Genomic DNA, 16223 nt, shown 5'->3' on the forward strand with positions numbered 1-16223 from the left:
GTATGACCATCCCTTGAATTTTCTTTTCTAAGTATGTATTACAAAGAATATCAGTTGTTCCATGACTAGGTAACAAATGATCAGTACACAATTATCACTAAGTCTATGCAAGAGAAAGGATTGTATGACTTCAGTTTTGTCTCACTCCTTGACCAACGTAAAAATCTGCAAGTGTTTTGCTTCTGAAGTCTTAAATTTCTTATCTGTGCAGATATATATGATACAAAACATCACCGTTATCATGGTCCAAGAAGTGGTACCAACTGTAGTGGATCCGCTAGCAGACGACGTGCAGCTCTCATACGATCCACAACAACAAGTCTTGCAAGAGCATTATTTTGGTAGTTGTGCAACTATGTTTTCATGATTCCGAAATACTTTTAGTGTATAACTAACGACTAGAATCTACTGACACAAATATACGATGGTTAGTATGCTGTATAAATATAAATAAATGTACAATTCATGTATAACGTAAAGTAGCACGCTTATCCATTCACTCTAGACTGGATAAGTTGATGGAAGTTGGAGCTTGAGGTCTAGCACCACCCAAGTATCAGTGTGACTTTCTTACTCTGAACATCTTTAATGTATGAGTAATGTTGTTCTGCAAATGCTGTAAAGTGTTCATTGAAGAAAAAACTGGTGGAGTGTGTGGTTGGGATATCTTATTTTGTGATGATGAATGAGGTAGTAGTATGGAGGATATTAAACTTAGGGAAAATGTAAGTTTGAATAAAGTAAAAGTAGGTTAAACAATTGAAGAACTTAGCAGAATCTTTGAAAACCTCACTTTCCAAGCAGCTGATTTTTGCATTAATATGTACTGTTAAAGTTAGAATATATTAACGTCGGTGTCACTTGTAACTATGCACTACAAGAACCAGAATGTTTGCTGGATTTTTTGTATATTGGCAATTTTGTTCATTTATTGGAAGTGTGAGCACGAAAAGACCAACTCCAGCTTTAACAGTTATCATAACAGTCGCATGGTTTTGAAATAAGGTAAATTTTGACTGCAAATAACATTAACTGTAAAGTGAGGCCCATACTCTCACTGCTTCTGGAATTTATATATTCTAGCCTGTCACTAGAAGTGTAGGTTTGTGCGAGATTAATCATGTAAGACATACTCACCCAAAAAAGTGTCTCTTTTGCAGGCAAAACATATTGCTCAACTTCTTGTTGCCGGTGTTCAAGTAGTTGGTCGTGCCTTTGTCAAAGCCTTGAGACAGGAGATTGCAGGTAAGACTGTCCTATGGCATAGAAAAATCAAAGTACCTAAAGAATTTGATTAATTATTTGCATAAAAAGATTACAATATTACAGGTATAGAAGTCATATAAAATTAAAAGTATGTAAAGGATGAATTATCACAAATACCGATATAAAGCAGAATGCAGAATATGATTCAGTTTAAAGTATTTCAAATAAATACAAGGTATTTAGAGAAACTATTTTTCATTCTATCTGTAATAAGCTTATACACTTCCCCCCACCAGACTCAAACACCAGTTTGTGCAGTTTCTCATTTGAATCTGCGACTAAAGCCATGTCATTAGCAAACAACAACTGATTCACATCCCAGGCCCCCCTTTCATCTACAGACTGCATACCAGCCCCTCACTCTATGACCCTTGCATTTATCAACATCACCCCAGTCAAAAACAAGTAAACATCCATGGTGACATCATAGATTCACCTTCATTTGGAACCACTCATCCTTCTCTCTACTTACTCACACACATGCCTCATTCTCATGATAAAAACTCCTCTTCGTCTAATAGCCTTCCTCTCACATCATGTATTCATAACACCTTCCACAGAGCATCTGTATCAACCTGTTTGTATGCCTTCTCTGGTTCCATAAATGCCATACACAGATCTTTGTTTCTCTTAAGTGTTCTTTAAGGCAAAGACTTGATCTACACATCCTACCATTCTTCAAACCACACTGCTCCTGTTTTATTCTCTGTGTATCCTTCTCAATCACCAGTCTTCTAAACAGTTTCCCAAATACATTCAACAAACGTATTCCTCAGTAGTTCAAACACTCACCTTTGTACCCCTTGCTTTATACAGAGGCACTCTTCATGCATTCTGCCAGTCCTCAGGCACTTCACCATGATCCATATATACAGTGAAAATCCTACCTAACCAATCGACACCACAGTCACCCCTTTAAAAAATTCAGCTGCAGTACCATCCACTCCAAGCACCTTGTCACATTTCATCTTCAGCAAAGCTCTCACCATCTGTTCTTTCTGTATTAAACCATATGCCATGACTGTCTCACTTTGCATACCTCCCTGACCCAAAAACGTTACATCTATCTCTTCTTCACCTTGTTGCTTCCTGTTACCACTTCCCCATTTGCTCCCTTTATCATTGCCTTCATTTGTTCTAGTTTTTCTAACATTATTAACCTCCTCCCAAATCATCTGTTTTTCCCTGAACTTTAGCATCAGTTGCTGATGCTAGATCACCCTATCTCTCATTTGCCCTCTTTTTCAGCCCCTAAACGTTCACCTCTTGCTTTCTCTTGTACATACCTCAGTCGTGCACTCCTTTGTAAGTACCACCTGTACCTAACCCTTTTATTTTCATTTTATTAAATTACTTTTATAATGCTATCATTAGTTTATGCCCCTGCCCTCCCAGAACATTATGTAGAATTTTCAGATTTATACATATTCATGAGATATGCTTTTTTTCTTTTTTTTTTTAATACCAGCTAGTCAAGCCGCAGCTCAGAGAGCAGGCGGGGGGGCTGCTGGAGCCAAGCACTCAGCCACTAATCAGAGACTGGGGATGAGCTTGGAGGAAGCTAAGCAGATACTTAATGTAGAAGAATTAGATTCTGAGGAAATACAGAAGAATTATGATTATCTCTTCAGTATCAATGATAAAAGCAAAGGAGGATCATTTTACATTCAGAGTAAGGTGAGTCTTAAGTGTGTAGGTCAGCAGAGATTTTCATTTACTGAGGGTTCCCAGCTTACCAGCACCCGTCCTGCAAACACTTACGTATACTTTCTGAAAAAACAAAAAAATATTCATTTGCCTCTCCAACATAGAAACTATCACTCATAGTCATGAACCAAGGAACTGTTTAAATGTGGATTTTATTTAATTAAATTTTGCTTGATATGTTTTATCAACAATAAAAATTTCAGGCAGGTATTGTATATATTCTAATTCATCCCAGATTTTTCAAAATTTCGTTATAGTATCTGCCTTATGAACAATTTAATTTATGACCAGGGTTTCCAAAATGTAGCCTGTTTGTAAGTTGGGGGTTCTTAGGACAATGAATCACAGCAAGTTTTAAAAGCTGAATAGCAGTTAATGAGACTTTTTCAGGATAATATTTTTTTTCTGTAATTGTTTGCAAGTCAGTTCATATACATATATTTACAAAAATCCTCCAATCAGTGTTTTGAAATGAATACGACATACATATTATAGTACTTGAAGTGCCAACATTCGTGAATGTCTCCTTTTGCATGTACACTTTGTAGGGAGACACCACCAAATACACTTCATTACATGCTTATGTGTCAGTTCAGAAACATGCTTCCCTACACCTTTGACACCACATGCCTTTAACCAAACTTATAAAGGTTATATCATAATCCAACCTCGCTACATTCACACCATAGCTTTACGCTCAGCTTTACTGTATCCTAAGCCTAATTGAACCCTCTTCACCGTATCCTCAGTACTACTAGCTTTTTGTGAGGATGCATAGGACCTGACCAGTAAGAGTCAGGTCAGATGTATCTTCACTATACAAGGGTTAGCTTGCTCTTTATTAGAAAGAAAAATAAGATAAAGGAACAGGAACAACAAGATGTTTCTTTCCTACAGAGAGGGTATGTAATTATGCACTGCATATAATACTGACTTATTAGTGGAGAGGAAAGATTAACCTTTCAATTCACACTTCTACCATCACACACAAAGCACCTGCTCTGTATTGTAATAACAATCCTATTTCTAGCATCCTCTTTTAAAATGAAACCTACTTGCAAGGGTTTGGTTTTCCACCTATACTTGCATTGCATAGAGCCTTTAAATGCAGCATTACTATATGGACTCCTGTGGTGTAGTGGTTAGCGTTCCTGACCGTGATGCATTCACTGGCCGCCCAGGGTCAAATCCTGGTTATGGCAGTTGATCCACAGTCAACCCAGCTGCTCATCTACCCCAAGGGGTTGGTTGATAAAATGGGATGGCCTTGATTAGGGCCTCAGTTGCCCATGCCATCTCAGCTAACATAAAAATGTATATATTTCACTTTGGCAAGATAGACATTAATTCAGATTTCCATATAATAATCAGCTGATCCAAAGGATCAGGCCTTTGTCCTACCATGCCTGTCTATATCCACATTTCTGTGTATGTTGTGTTGGTAGCCTGTTAAAAATATTTTTACTATTTATGATTATCACTATTACTACAATATTACTTTTTCTTGAAAATTATTACTGGGTTCTTTAGATTTTGCTAGTTTATGTATATTACATATCTTCATTTGTATACCTTTTAGTTCAATTCTTTTGATTCTTTGTCCTGATATGGTCAAGGTAGTTGTGGTTGAATATTATAGGTAACTCTTATTTCCTGTTGATTGATTTTTCAAATAGTTTAATGAGAGAAAAGCAGATCTGATAGGCCAGTTACTGCAGTTACCTTCAGAGCAAGTAGTTAGATTCAGCTGATTCATGGCTTTCCTCATAGATGTCTGTGGAAGGAACATGGAGAAGAGTTGGTGGCCCAGGCACCTCGCAGGCAATCCTCTATGGGTTCGGTGCAAGGGCACGAGTACCTCCTGGTCCAGTCTCAACGTGGCCAGCTAGACAGTTTGCCACAGCTTCCCTTACCTGGGATACAGTTTTATCCAGGGAAAATCGGAAAAGATGCATCACTCGCTTGGAGAAGAAAAGTAGTCCCAGGGTATTCATGGATAATCCCAAAAAGTTTGCTGCTGTCCTTGTCCCCATGTGTCATATTTATGGAGAACTTTCAATCTTGCTAACAGTTAGATGCCAAACCTTGAATACTCATGGAGGAGAAGTGAGTTTCCCAGGAGGCATGGCTGATCCAGGTGATCATAACCTTATAGATACTGCTCTCAGGGAAGCTGAGGAAGAAGTAGGAATACCTCGATCCAGTGTTGATGTATGGGGAATGACACCCCCTGTTCCCAGTAAATTTGGAGGCACTTCAGTCAGAGGAGTTTTAGCATATATAGGACACATTGACCCATCATCCTTAAAACTATGTGAAGATGAGGTTGAATCTGTGTTTGCAGTCTCCCTAAGAAACCTTTGCAGTCAACAAAATGCAAAGCAGACTCAGTTCCGTTCTCAGAAAATAAAAAATGGTTTTACATTGCCAGTGTATATTGGTTCTGAACCCCGTATTTGGGGTCTGACGGCTATTATAACACATATAACTCTCATGTCACTCCTTCCTGGACTCTACGTGCATAAGTTGGTCTGTTTGCCATCCATGACAGAATAACTAGTTGCTCTTATGTTTATATAGACAGTTTTTGCAAGTATGTTATTTGGAGTAGGAGCAAATTAAATATGAATGCAGTGATTTGAGTTACAGCACTTTTAAAACTAATTTGATAGACAAAAACTTAATAATTGTTAATACTTTTATCAAATGTATATTGTAGTATCACATATAGATTCTGGCAACATAGGTTTGTATGTCTTTAAGACAGTTTAAAAAAAAATTCTGATCCTTTATTATTGAATATAAGTTATGTTTATTGATTAGGGTAGTACATTTTTAGTTGTAGTATATATCTAAATTTGAATTATTTGATGTGTGCACTGGTGGTAGAGCTTGTATACTTGGGTAGAATCCTATCTTAAACACAAAACAAATTATATATGCATCTTGAAATGTTAGGGATAATTAATCGGTTTATGGTTTAGCTATGGCTGTCATAAAAAGATTATAAACAGGTTAAAATACTTTGTCCCTCTTGTTTTGGACTTAAATGTAGGTTTATAGTGACTGATGGATTGTTTATGATACAGTATTGCTAATGCTTTACATACATATATTCAGATGGGGAGGCAGACAAATACAGATATACAATTGTCTCACAATTTCCAAAAACTTGCATATACAACACAGGTGCATATGCACATGCTGGTCTCCTCTGACATTATGTATTGGGAAAAGTAAATATAAGAAAAGTTAGTTTAAGTATTTTGATAATACATAATCAATAAAACATTAAAGAACCACATTAAATATTCATGGATGAAAATAGACTTACAAACCAAGATGATGCAGGAGAGACAAAAAGCCTTATCAGTTAATGGTACAATTCTGATAATAGGGAATTTAATCTACAGACAAACTTATTGGGGACACCTGGATTGGTACAGGAAGAAACAGGAAATCATAAGTATTTAGAGTTGGTTTAGGGAAACATCTTGTAGCATCATGTCAATAATCACAGAGGAGAAAGAAGGACGGGTACACCATCGGGATCACAGTTTTACTGCAGCGCTTGTAAGCAGAAAACATCATATATATTTTTTTCATATGTATTCACCATTTCCTGCATTAGTGAGATAAGAGTTAAGAACAGAGGACTGAGCCTTAGAGGGAATATCCTCACTTGGCCCCCTTCTCTGTTCCATTTTTTTGGAAAAGTAAAAAATGGGAGGGAGGATTTCCAGTCCCCTCACTCCCTTTCTTTTTTTTTTTTTTTTTTTTTTTTTTTATACTTTGTCGCTGTCTCCCGCGTTTGCGAGGTAGCGCAAGGAAACAGACGAAAGAAATGGCCCAACCCCCCCCCCCCATACACATGTACATACACACGTCCAGACACGCAAATATACATACCTACACAGCTTTCCATGGTTTACCCCAGACGCTTCACATGCCTTGCTTCAATCCACTGACAGCACGTCAACCCCTGTATACCACATGACTCCAATTCACTCTATTTCTTGCCCTCCTTTCACCCTCCTGCATGTTCAGGCCCCGATCACACAAAATCTTTTTCACTCCATCTTTCCACCTCCAATTTGGTCTCCCTCTTCTCCTCGTTCCCTCCACCTCCGACACATATATCCTCTTGGTCAATCTCTCCTCACTCATTCTCTCCATGTGCCCAAACCATTTCAAAACACCCTCTTCTGCTCTCTCGACCACGCTCTTTTTATTTCCACACATCTCTCTTACCCTTACGTTACTTACTCGATCAAACCACCTCACACCACACATTGTCCTCAAACATCTCATTTCCAGCACATCCATCCTCCTGCGCACATCTCTATCCATAGCCCACGCCTCGCAACCATACAGCATTGTTGGAACCACTATTCCCTCAAACATACCCATTTTTGCTTTCCGAGATAATGTTCTCGACTTCCACACATTTTTCAAGGCTCCCAAAATTTTCGCCCCCTCCCCCACCCTATGATCCACTTCCGCTTCCATGGTTCCATCCGCTGACAGATCCACTCCCAGATATCTAAAACACTCCACTTCCTCCAGTTTTTCTCCATTCAAACTCACCTCCCAATTGACTTGACCCTCACCCCTACTGTACCTAATAACCTTGCTCTTATTCACATTTACTCTCAACTTTCTTCTTCCACATACTTTACCAAACTCAGTCACCAGCTTCTGCAGTTTCTCACATGAATCAGCCACCAGCGCTGTATCATCAGCGAACAACAATTGACTCACTTCCCAAGCTCTCTCATCCCCAACAGACTTCATACTTGCCCCTCTTTCCAGGACTCTTGCATTCACCTCCTTTACAACCCCATCCATAAACAAATTAAACAACCATGGAGACATCACACACCCCTGCCGCAAACCTACATTCACTGAGAACCAATCACTTTCCTCTCTTCCTACACGTACACATGCCTTACATCCTCGATAAAAACTTTTCACTGCTTCTAACAACTTGCCTCCCACACCATATATTCTTAATACCTTCCACAGAGCATCTCTATCAACTCTATCATATGCCTTCTCCAGATCCATAAATGCTACATACAAATCCATTTGCTTTTCTAAGTATTTCTCACATACATTCTTCAAAGCAAACACCTGATCCACACATCCTCTACCACATTCGCATCAGCGAGGTAGTGCCAAGAACAGAAGACAGAGCCCCAGAGGGAACATCTTCACCTGGTCCCCTTTTCTGTTCCTTCTTTAAGAAAATTGTAATCGGGAGGAGAGGATTTCCAGCCCCCAGCTACCTCTTTTTTCAGTTGCCTCCTACAACACACAGGGAAAACATGGGGTAAACCGTGGAAAGGTCTGTGGGGCCTAGATGTGAATAGGGTTGCTGTGGTTTCAGTTCATTACACATGACAGCTAGAGACTGAGTTTGATTATATGTGGCCTTTTTTTCTGTTTTCTTTGCACTACCTTGCTGAAGTAGGGGGTAGTGATGCTGTTTCCTGTGGGATGGGGTAGAGAAGGAATGGATGAAGGCAAGCAAGTATGAATTGTACATGTATATATATGTATACATTGATATGTATAAGTATGTATATCAGAAAGGATCACAATTTTGTGCATGATCAAATATATTCCTATGAGTCCACAGGGAAAATGAAACATGATACGTTCCCAAGTGCACTTCGTGTAATAATCACGTCCCTTCGCTGTATATCAGCTGACTTATATTTCTTTCTTGTATCTCCCCTGATGATGTGATTATTACACAAAAGTGCACTTGGGAACTTCTCGTGTTTCATTTTCCCTGTGGGCTCATAGGAATGTAAGTCTATGAGCGTGTATGGGCATATATGTGTATATATGAGTAGATGGGCTATTCCTCACCTTTTTCCTGATCCTACCTTGCTGATGTGGGAAACAGTAATCAAGTATAATAATGATAATAATAATAATAATAATAATAATAATAATAATATATATGTGTGTGTCTGTGTGGGTATAGATATGTATACATTGAGATGTATAGGTATGTATATTTGCGGGTGTGGACGTTTATGTATATACATGTGTATGTAGGTGGGTTGGGCCTTCTTTCATCTGTTTCCTTGCGCTACCTCACTAACGCGGGAGACAGCGACAAAGCAAAATAAAATAAAAAAAATAAATGAATAATGATAATAATAATAATGATAATAATATATAGTATATATTATTGATTTTATTATACTTGATCGCCATTTCCCACGTTAGCGAGGTACTGCCAGGAAACAGATGAAGACCCATCCACTCATATATACATACATATACACAGACATATCCATATATACACATATACATATTCATATTTGCTTGCCTTCATCCATTTCTGGGACCACCCCACTGCCCCCCTAACATAATTTGGTACATTAACAGCATTAGTCATGTTCCATTATAAAAAGTTCCAAGTTGTCTTCATTACATTTTTGAAATGCCTGTAAATAAAAACGAAAAAGTATTATCATAAAGTATCACCTTGAAAAGTTTAAGGTGGATTTAAGGAGGTATATGAGCTCACAGTATAGCATAATACAAAAGGTACACTACTTCATATGTATACATTACAAATGAACAATACCTGTATTTACATTATTTACCTAATTGTTGTTTACCTTATCACTAGAAAAAAGTAAGCAAGCCTGAACTGATATACCTTTTCAGCACTTAAATTCTTATATTTGCTTCTTGATTTCAGTATCATGTTTTTAAAGCATGCTGTAGAACTATGAAGCACAACAAACTGAAAACTAAGTTAAGATTTTCGGCACAGTTCAGCACGAGACAAAAGAAGATGCACAGTAATACCTAACACTTTTACATGTGTTGCAATGCTAAACAGCATTTTTATACAATTTCCAATTATTTACAGTAATCTGGAACCAGTTTTAAGTTATTCTTTTTAAACATTTTTCAGAATAGCCAAAATAAGATAACTTTAAAATTTTATAGGTTTGTGTGTATACTTACAGGAACTTATGTGACACACTATTGAATTAATTTTCTGTTTTCAAACCTGCTGCTATAGGTTGTGCGTGCTAAGGAAAGGATAGACACAGAATTGCAAGATATTGTTGAAGCTGAGAAGAAAAAAAACAGACAAGAGTCCAACACTTGAGGTTTGTTCATAATACAGGTGTATCTTCTGTTAGCATTATAATGCTGTATTACATTTGACCTCATTTGGTATCATTTACTATAATTTAATATCTTCCATCAACCCATTGTATGTTTATACATAGCAGGTGTTGGTTTCACATATATTTTTAAACAAATACAAATTCCCCAAAATTATAAGCGATACTTGTTAGATGTTAAAAGTTATCCTAACATGTGAGTAACTAGTTAAGTTTGTAAATAAAATTATTTTTCAAATTGATGAATTTTTTTACCAGTAAAATTTTTAGGTAAGTTCTGATTCATATCATGTTTGAAAACCGTATCATTCATCTAGTGCTTTCTGCTGTCAACATGCTAACAGTATGATGGCTGGCCAGTATCCTATGATGGCCAGTGGCTACAGTAGGACTGTCTATGATTATTCTATTGGTACCTACACTGAGTTGCTAGAACAAACACATATTTATTTGCAAAACTCTTGTGTTTTTGCTTGCTTACTAGTATCCAGACCAATGATTTAGTGTGGATTTTTCAAATAATTTCTAGAATAAGAGAATCTAATCAAATCAAAGCTGATAAAATTGTAAAGTACATGGCAATGAGAAGTGCATTGACCAAGCTTCAGTCCTCTAACCAGATTTAGGTTAGATGAGGAATTATTTGCTCTTGCTGTTCAGAAACAAGGTTTTCTCTGGTGAACTTTCTCACAACCAAACCATGTCTTCAGTGCACTTACAAATGATGATGCCTTTCAGTAAATAAATCTGGAGATAACTCTAAAACTGATTGAATGCTTAAGTTTTCAGTAAATGAGGCTGCTGCCTTAATAACTGCAGTGTACAACGTTCTCATTTACATTATCTTTTAAGTGACAGCAATCTTTTAGTTCTAACGTACTTTTGCAATAAATGAAATTAGAAATGATTAAAAGAAATGCGTTGGAAAGGAAAGTTCCATCTGTATAGATATTAACTCGAATCACTGGTCTTGATTGCATAAATGCCAGTAGTTATGAATACATGTAAATAGTGGCTTTATTAATATCTTGTAAATATATCCTTATCATTTTAGCCGGACACAAAAGTATTGTGCTGCAAAACAGAATCAGTTTACCACATGAATTACTTTTCTTTTCTTTCAAACTATTCGCCATTTCCCGCATTAGCGAGGTAGCGTTAAGAACAGAGGACTGGGCCTTTGAGGGAATACCCTCACCTGGCCTAATTCTCTGTTCCTTCTTTTGGAAAATTAAAAAAAAAAAAAAAAAAAAAACAAAGCAGGCACTTATTACATATGCTTTTTCCTACTGTAAATGCAGTATGAAACTCATACCATCTTCCCTCAATTATTTCTTTGGCTAATCATACCAACAGTGTAGGTACCACAGTAACTTTTTGAATATTTTCAGAAGAATTTTGCATATTTGGTTAAGTCATAAATGAAGTAAGTCTGAAAAAAAGAGGGCTGCCTTTAGTAAGTGGACACAAGCAAGAAAAGTAAAATAAAGAAAATGAGATTTTGAAGGAAGAAAAACTATTTTCTTACAGTAAACAAAGCATCTGATAGAGAATTTGCTTGGTAGGGATTAATAATAGTTGTAGCCTATAAATATAGGTGTATTCCTAAGTATAACCCCAATAGCCATCTTAAAATATATGAAGCCAGAAGCTGCTCGTTCCTTGAACTCAGCTACCATACAGCTACCCATCCAGACCTATGAAGTTATGGTTTTGAGATGAAGTGGTGCTAAATGAACAATTACCCACATCCATTCACTAACCACTATTGACTGCTTTGGAATCAAGAAATGTTTTTCAAGAATGAAAGAAAAGTTTTGACAGGAAGGGAAAATACATGGATGCTCAAAAGACTGTTTTTCATTGCCCAAAATCACATTGTCACCTACAGACAAAGTTTATGAGCATAACCATATGAAAGAGGAGGGACTGAATAAAAACCCAAGGAAAATTAAAGGAGGATCATAATTTCAATAACAAATGACCATTGTTTAGGACTGTCCACCTCAGATTATGCCTTACTTAAAGCCACACTTAGAAAATCAACTAGATCTAAACAAAGGTATTGCTAAACAAATGTATCTATTGCATGTTGATGGCTTCCTTTGCTATCTACGGAATAAGAATTTAAACCACTGACTGTGGCAGTCCCATATATATTATATATAACCAAACCATGATACTTACCCAGAAATAAAAGAAACTGTAATGTTTTTTATGCCATACGAAAGATTTATTCTTCCAAAAACACATAATATATAAGACATTACAATAGATCTGTTCTCACACAAGAGATGAAGCTTACAGATGAACATTTCTTCTGCAGAGTCAAGATTCTCGCTGTTGCTAACATTGCCAGCCACATGACACAATGTTTCACTTCCTCTTCTACACCAATGTTGTAGTTTCCTTACATTCGTACATATATGCTATTTCTCGTATTGCAAATAACTGATGTTTCAATATTTACCACATATGTACCGGTTAGCATTCCTTCATCCATTCCTGTCGCTACCCTGCCACACAGGAAATAGCATCCCCCCACCCCCTCTCCCCCTTTGGCGAGGTAGTGCTAGGAAAAGACAAAAAGGCCACATTCATTCACATTCTGTCTTTAGCTGTCATGTATAATGCACTGAATCCACATCCAGGCCCCACAGACCTTTCTATGGTTTATCCCAGATGCTTCACATGCCCTGGTTCAGTCCATTGACAGCATGTCGACCCTGGTATACCACATTGTTCCAATTCACTCTATTCCTTGCACGTCTTTCACCCTCCTATATGTTCAGGCCCCTATTGCTCAAAATCTTTTTCACTCCATCTGTCCACCTCCATTTTGGTCTCCTGCTTCTCCTTGTTCCCTCCACCTCTGACACATATATCCTCTTTGTCAGTCTTTCCTCACTCATTCTCTCCATATGTCCAAACCATTTCAACACTCCCTCTTCTGCTCTCTCAACCACACTCTTTTTATTTCCACACATCTCTTTTATCCTTTCATTACTTACTCGATCAAACCACCTCACACCACATATTATCCTCAAACATTTAATTTCCATCACATCCACCCTCCTCCATACAACCCTATCCATAGCCTATGCCTCATACCCATATAACTTTGTTGGAACTACTACTCCTTCAAACATATCCATTTTTGCTTTCCGAGATAATGTTCTCTCCTTCCTTACATTCTTCAATGCTCCCAGAACCTTTGACTCACTAACGCTTCCATGGTTCCAACTACTCCTACATCCACTCCCAGATATGTAAAACACTTCACTTCCTCCAGTTTTTCTCTATTCAAACTTACATCCAAATTACCTTGTCCTTCAACCCTACTGAACCTGATAACCTTGCTCTTATTCACATTTATTTGTTCATTTTACTTGACTGCCATTTCCCGTGTCATAGGTAGTGCCAGGAAACAGGAAGAATGACCAATCTACACATACACACACACATATATATATATATTTTTTATTATTTTGCTTTGTCGCTGTCTCCCACGCCTGCGAGGTAGCGCAAGGAAACAGACGAAAGAAATGGCCCAACCCACCCCCACACACACACACACACGTCCACACATGCAAACATACACACCCACACATCCCAACGTACACACATATACACACATGCACACAATTCACACTGTCTGCCCCTACTCACCCCCATCGCCACCCAGCCACACACGGAATAACATCCCCCTCCCCCCTCATGTGCGCAAGACAGCGCCAGGAAAAGACAACAAAGGCCCCATTCGCTCACACTCAGTCTCCAGTTGTCATGCAATAATGCCCGAAACCACAGCTCCCTTTCCACATCCAGGCCCCACACAACTTTCCATGGTTTACCCCAGATGCTTCACATGCCCTGATTCAATCCATTGACAGCACGTCGACCCCGGTATACCACATCGAACCAATTCACTCTATTCCTTGCCTGCCTTTCACCCTCCTGCATGTTCAGGCCCCGATCACTCAAAATCTTTTTCACTCCATCTTTCCACCTCCAATTTGGTCTCCCACTTCTCCTCGTTCCCTCCACCTCCGACACATATATCCTCTTGGTCAATCTTTCCTCACTCATTCTCTCCATGTGCCCAAACCATTTCAAAACACCCTCTTCTGCTCTCTCAACCACGCTCTTTTTATTTCCACACATCTCTCGTACCCTTACATTACTTACTCGATCAAACCACCTCACACCACACATTGTCCTCAAACACCTCATTTCCAGCACATCCACCCTCCTGCGCACAACTCTATCCATAGCCCACGCCTTGCAACCATACAACATTGTTGGAACCACTATTCCTTCAAACATAGCCATTTTTGCTTTCCGAGATAATGTTCTCGACTTCCACACATTCTTCAAGGCTCCCAGGATTTTCACCCCCTCCCCCACCCAATGATTTACTTCCGCTTCCATGGTTCCATCCACTGCCAGATCCACTCCCAGATATCTAAAACACTTTACTTCCTCCAGTTTTTCTCCATTCAAACTTACCTCCCAATTGACTTGATGTGCTGGAAATGAGATGTTTGAGGACAATGTGTGGTGTGAGGTGGTTTGATCGAGTAAGTAACGTAAGGGTAAGAGAGATGTGTGGAAATAAAAAGAGCATGGTTGAGAGAGCAGAAGAGGGTGTTTTGAAATGGTTTGGTCACATGGAGAGAATGAGTGAGGAAAGATTGACCAAGAGGATATATGTGTCGGAGGTGGAGGGAACGAGGAGAAGAGGGAGACCAAATTGGAGGTGGAAAGATGGAGTGAAAAAGATTTTGTGTGATCGGGGCCTGAACATGCAGGAGGGTGAAAGGAGGGCAAGGAATAGAGTGAATTGGAGCGATGTGGTATACCGGGGTTGACGTGCTGTCAGTGGATTGAATCAGGGCATGTGAAGCGTCTGGGGTAAACCATGGAAAGCTGTGTAGGTATGTATATTTGCGTGTGTGGACATATGTATATACATGTGTATGGGGGTGGGTTGGGCCATTTCTTTCGTCTGTTTCCTTGCGCTACCTCGCAAACGCGGGAGACAGCGACAAAGCAAAAAAAAAAAAAAAATATATATATATATATATATATATATTTATTTTCTAAAAGAAGGAACAGAGGGGGCCAGGTGAGGATATTCCAAAAAAGGCCCAGTCCTCTGTTCCTAACGCTACCTCGCTAACGCGGGAAGTGGCGAATAGTTTAAAAAAATATATATATATATATATATATATATATATATATATATATATATATATATATATAGTAGTGGTGATGTGAGAAGGAGATTGAGTGAGTATTTTGAAGGTTTGTTGAATGTGTTTGATGATAGAGTGGCAGATATAGGGTGTTTTGGTCGAGGTGGTGTGCAAAGTGAGAGGGTTAGGGAAAATGATTTGGTAAAGAGAGAAGAGGTAGTAAAAGCTTTGCGGAAGATGAAAGCCGGCAAGGCAGCAGGTTTGGATGGTACTGCAGTGGAATTTATTAAAAAAGGGGGTGACTGTATTATTGACTGGCTGGTAAGGTTATTTAATGTATGTATGACTCATGGTGAGGTGCCTGAGGATTGGCGGAATGCGTGCATAGTGCCATTGTACAAAGGCAAAGGGGACAAGAGTGAGTGCTCAAATTACAGAGGTATAAGTTTGTTGAGTATTCCTGGTAAATTATATGGGAGGGTATTGATTGAGAGGGTGAAGGCATGTACAGAGCATCAGATTGGGGAAGAGCAGTGTGGTTTCAGAAGTGGTAGAGGATGTGTGGATCAGGTGTTTGCTTTGAAGAATGTATGTGAGAAATACTTAGAAAAGCAAATGGATTTGTATGTAGCATTTATGGATCTGGAGAAGGCATATGATAGAGTTGATAGAGATGCTCTGTGGAAGGTATTAAGAATATATGGTGTGGGAGGAAAGTTGTTAGAAGCAGTGAAAAGTTTTTATCGAGGATGTAAGGCATGTGTACGTGTAGGAAGAGAGGAAAGTGATTGGTTCTCAGTGAATGTAGGTTTGTGGCAGGGGTGTGTGATGTCTCCATGGTTGTTTAATTTGTTTATGGATGGGGTTGTTAGGGAGGTAAATGCAAGAG

The 16223-nt window shown here is 38.5% G+C and overlaps 1 protein-coding gene across 1 annotated transcript; it reads left to right on the forward strand.

The window, feature by feature from the left end:
* Positions 1–259: 259 nt before the first annotated feature.
* On the forward strand, positions 260–6734 carry LOC139765995 (uncharacterized). The gene is made up of 4 exons (XM_071694034.1): positions 260–427; positions 1161–1245; positions 2735–2943; positions 4744–6734. The coding sequence occupies exons 1-4, from the start codon at positions 425–427 to the stop codon at positions 5527–5529; spliced, it is 1083 nt and encodes a 360-aa protein (XP_071550135.1). The 5' UTR covers positions 260–424; the 3' UTR covers positions 5530–6734.
* Positions 6735–16223: the final 9489 nt, after the last annotated feature.

The sequence above is a fragment of the Panulirus ornatus genome, chromosome 56 (genome assembly GCF_036320965.1).
Source record: "Panulirus ornatus isolate Po-2019 chromosome 56, ASM3632096v1, whole genome shotgun sequence".
NCBI lineage: Eukaryota > Metazoa > Arthropoda > Malacostraca > Decapoda > Palinuridae > Panulirus > Panulirus ornatus.

What these genes read in the sequence shown, in the direction of transcription:
- LOC139765995 (XM_071694034.1), top strand. An exon ending in CTTGAGACAGGAGATTGCAG is followed by an intron (nt 1,246 to 2,734) that starts GTAAGACTGTCC and finishes TTTTAATACCAG; the next exon opens with CTAGTCAAGCCGCAGCTCAG. An exon ending in CATTTTACATTCAGAGTAAG is followed by an intron (nt 2,944 to 4,743) that starts GTGAGTCTTAAG and finishes CTTTCCTCATAG; the next exon opens with ATGTCTGTGGAAGGAACATG.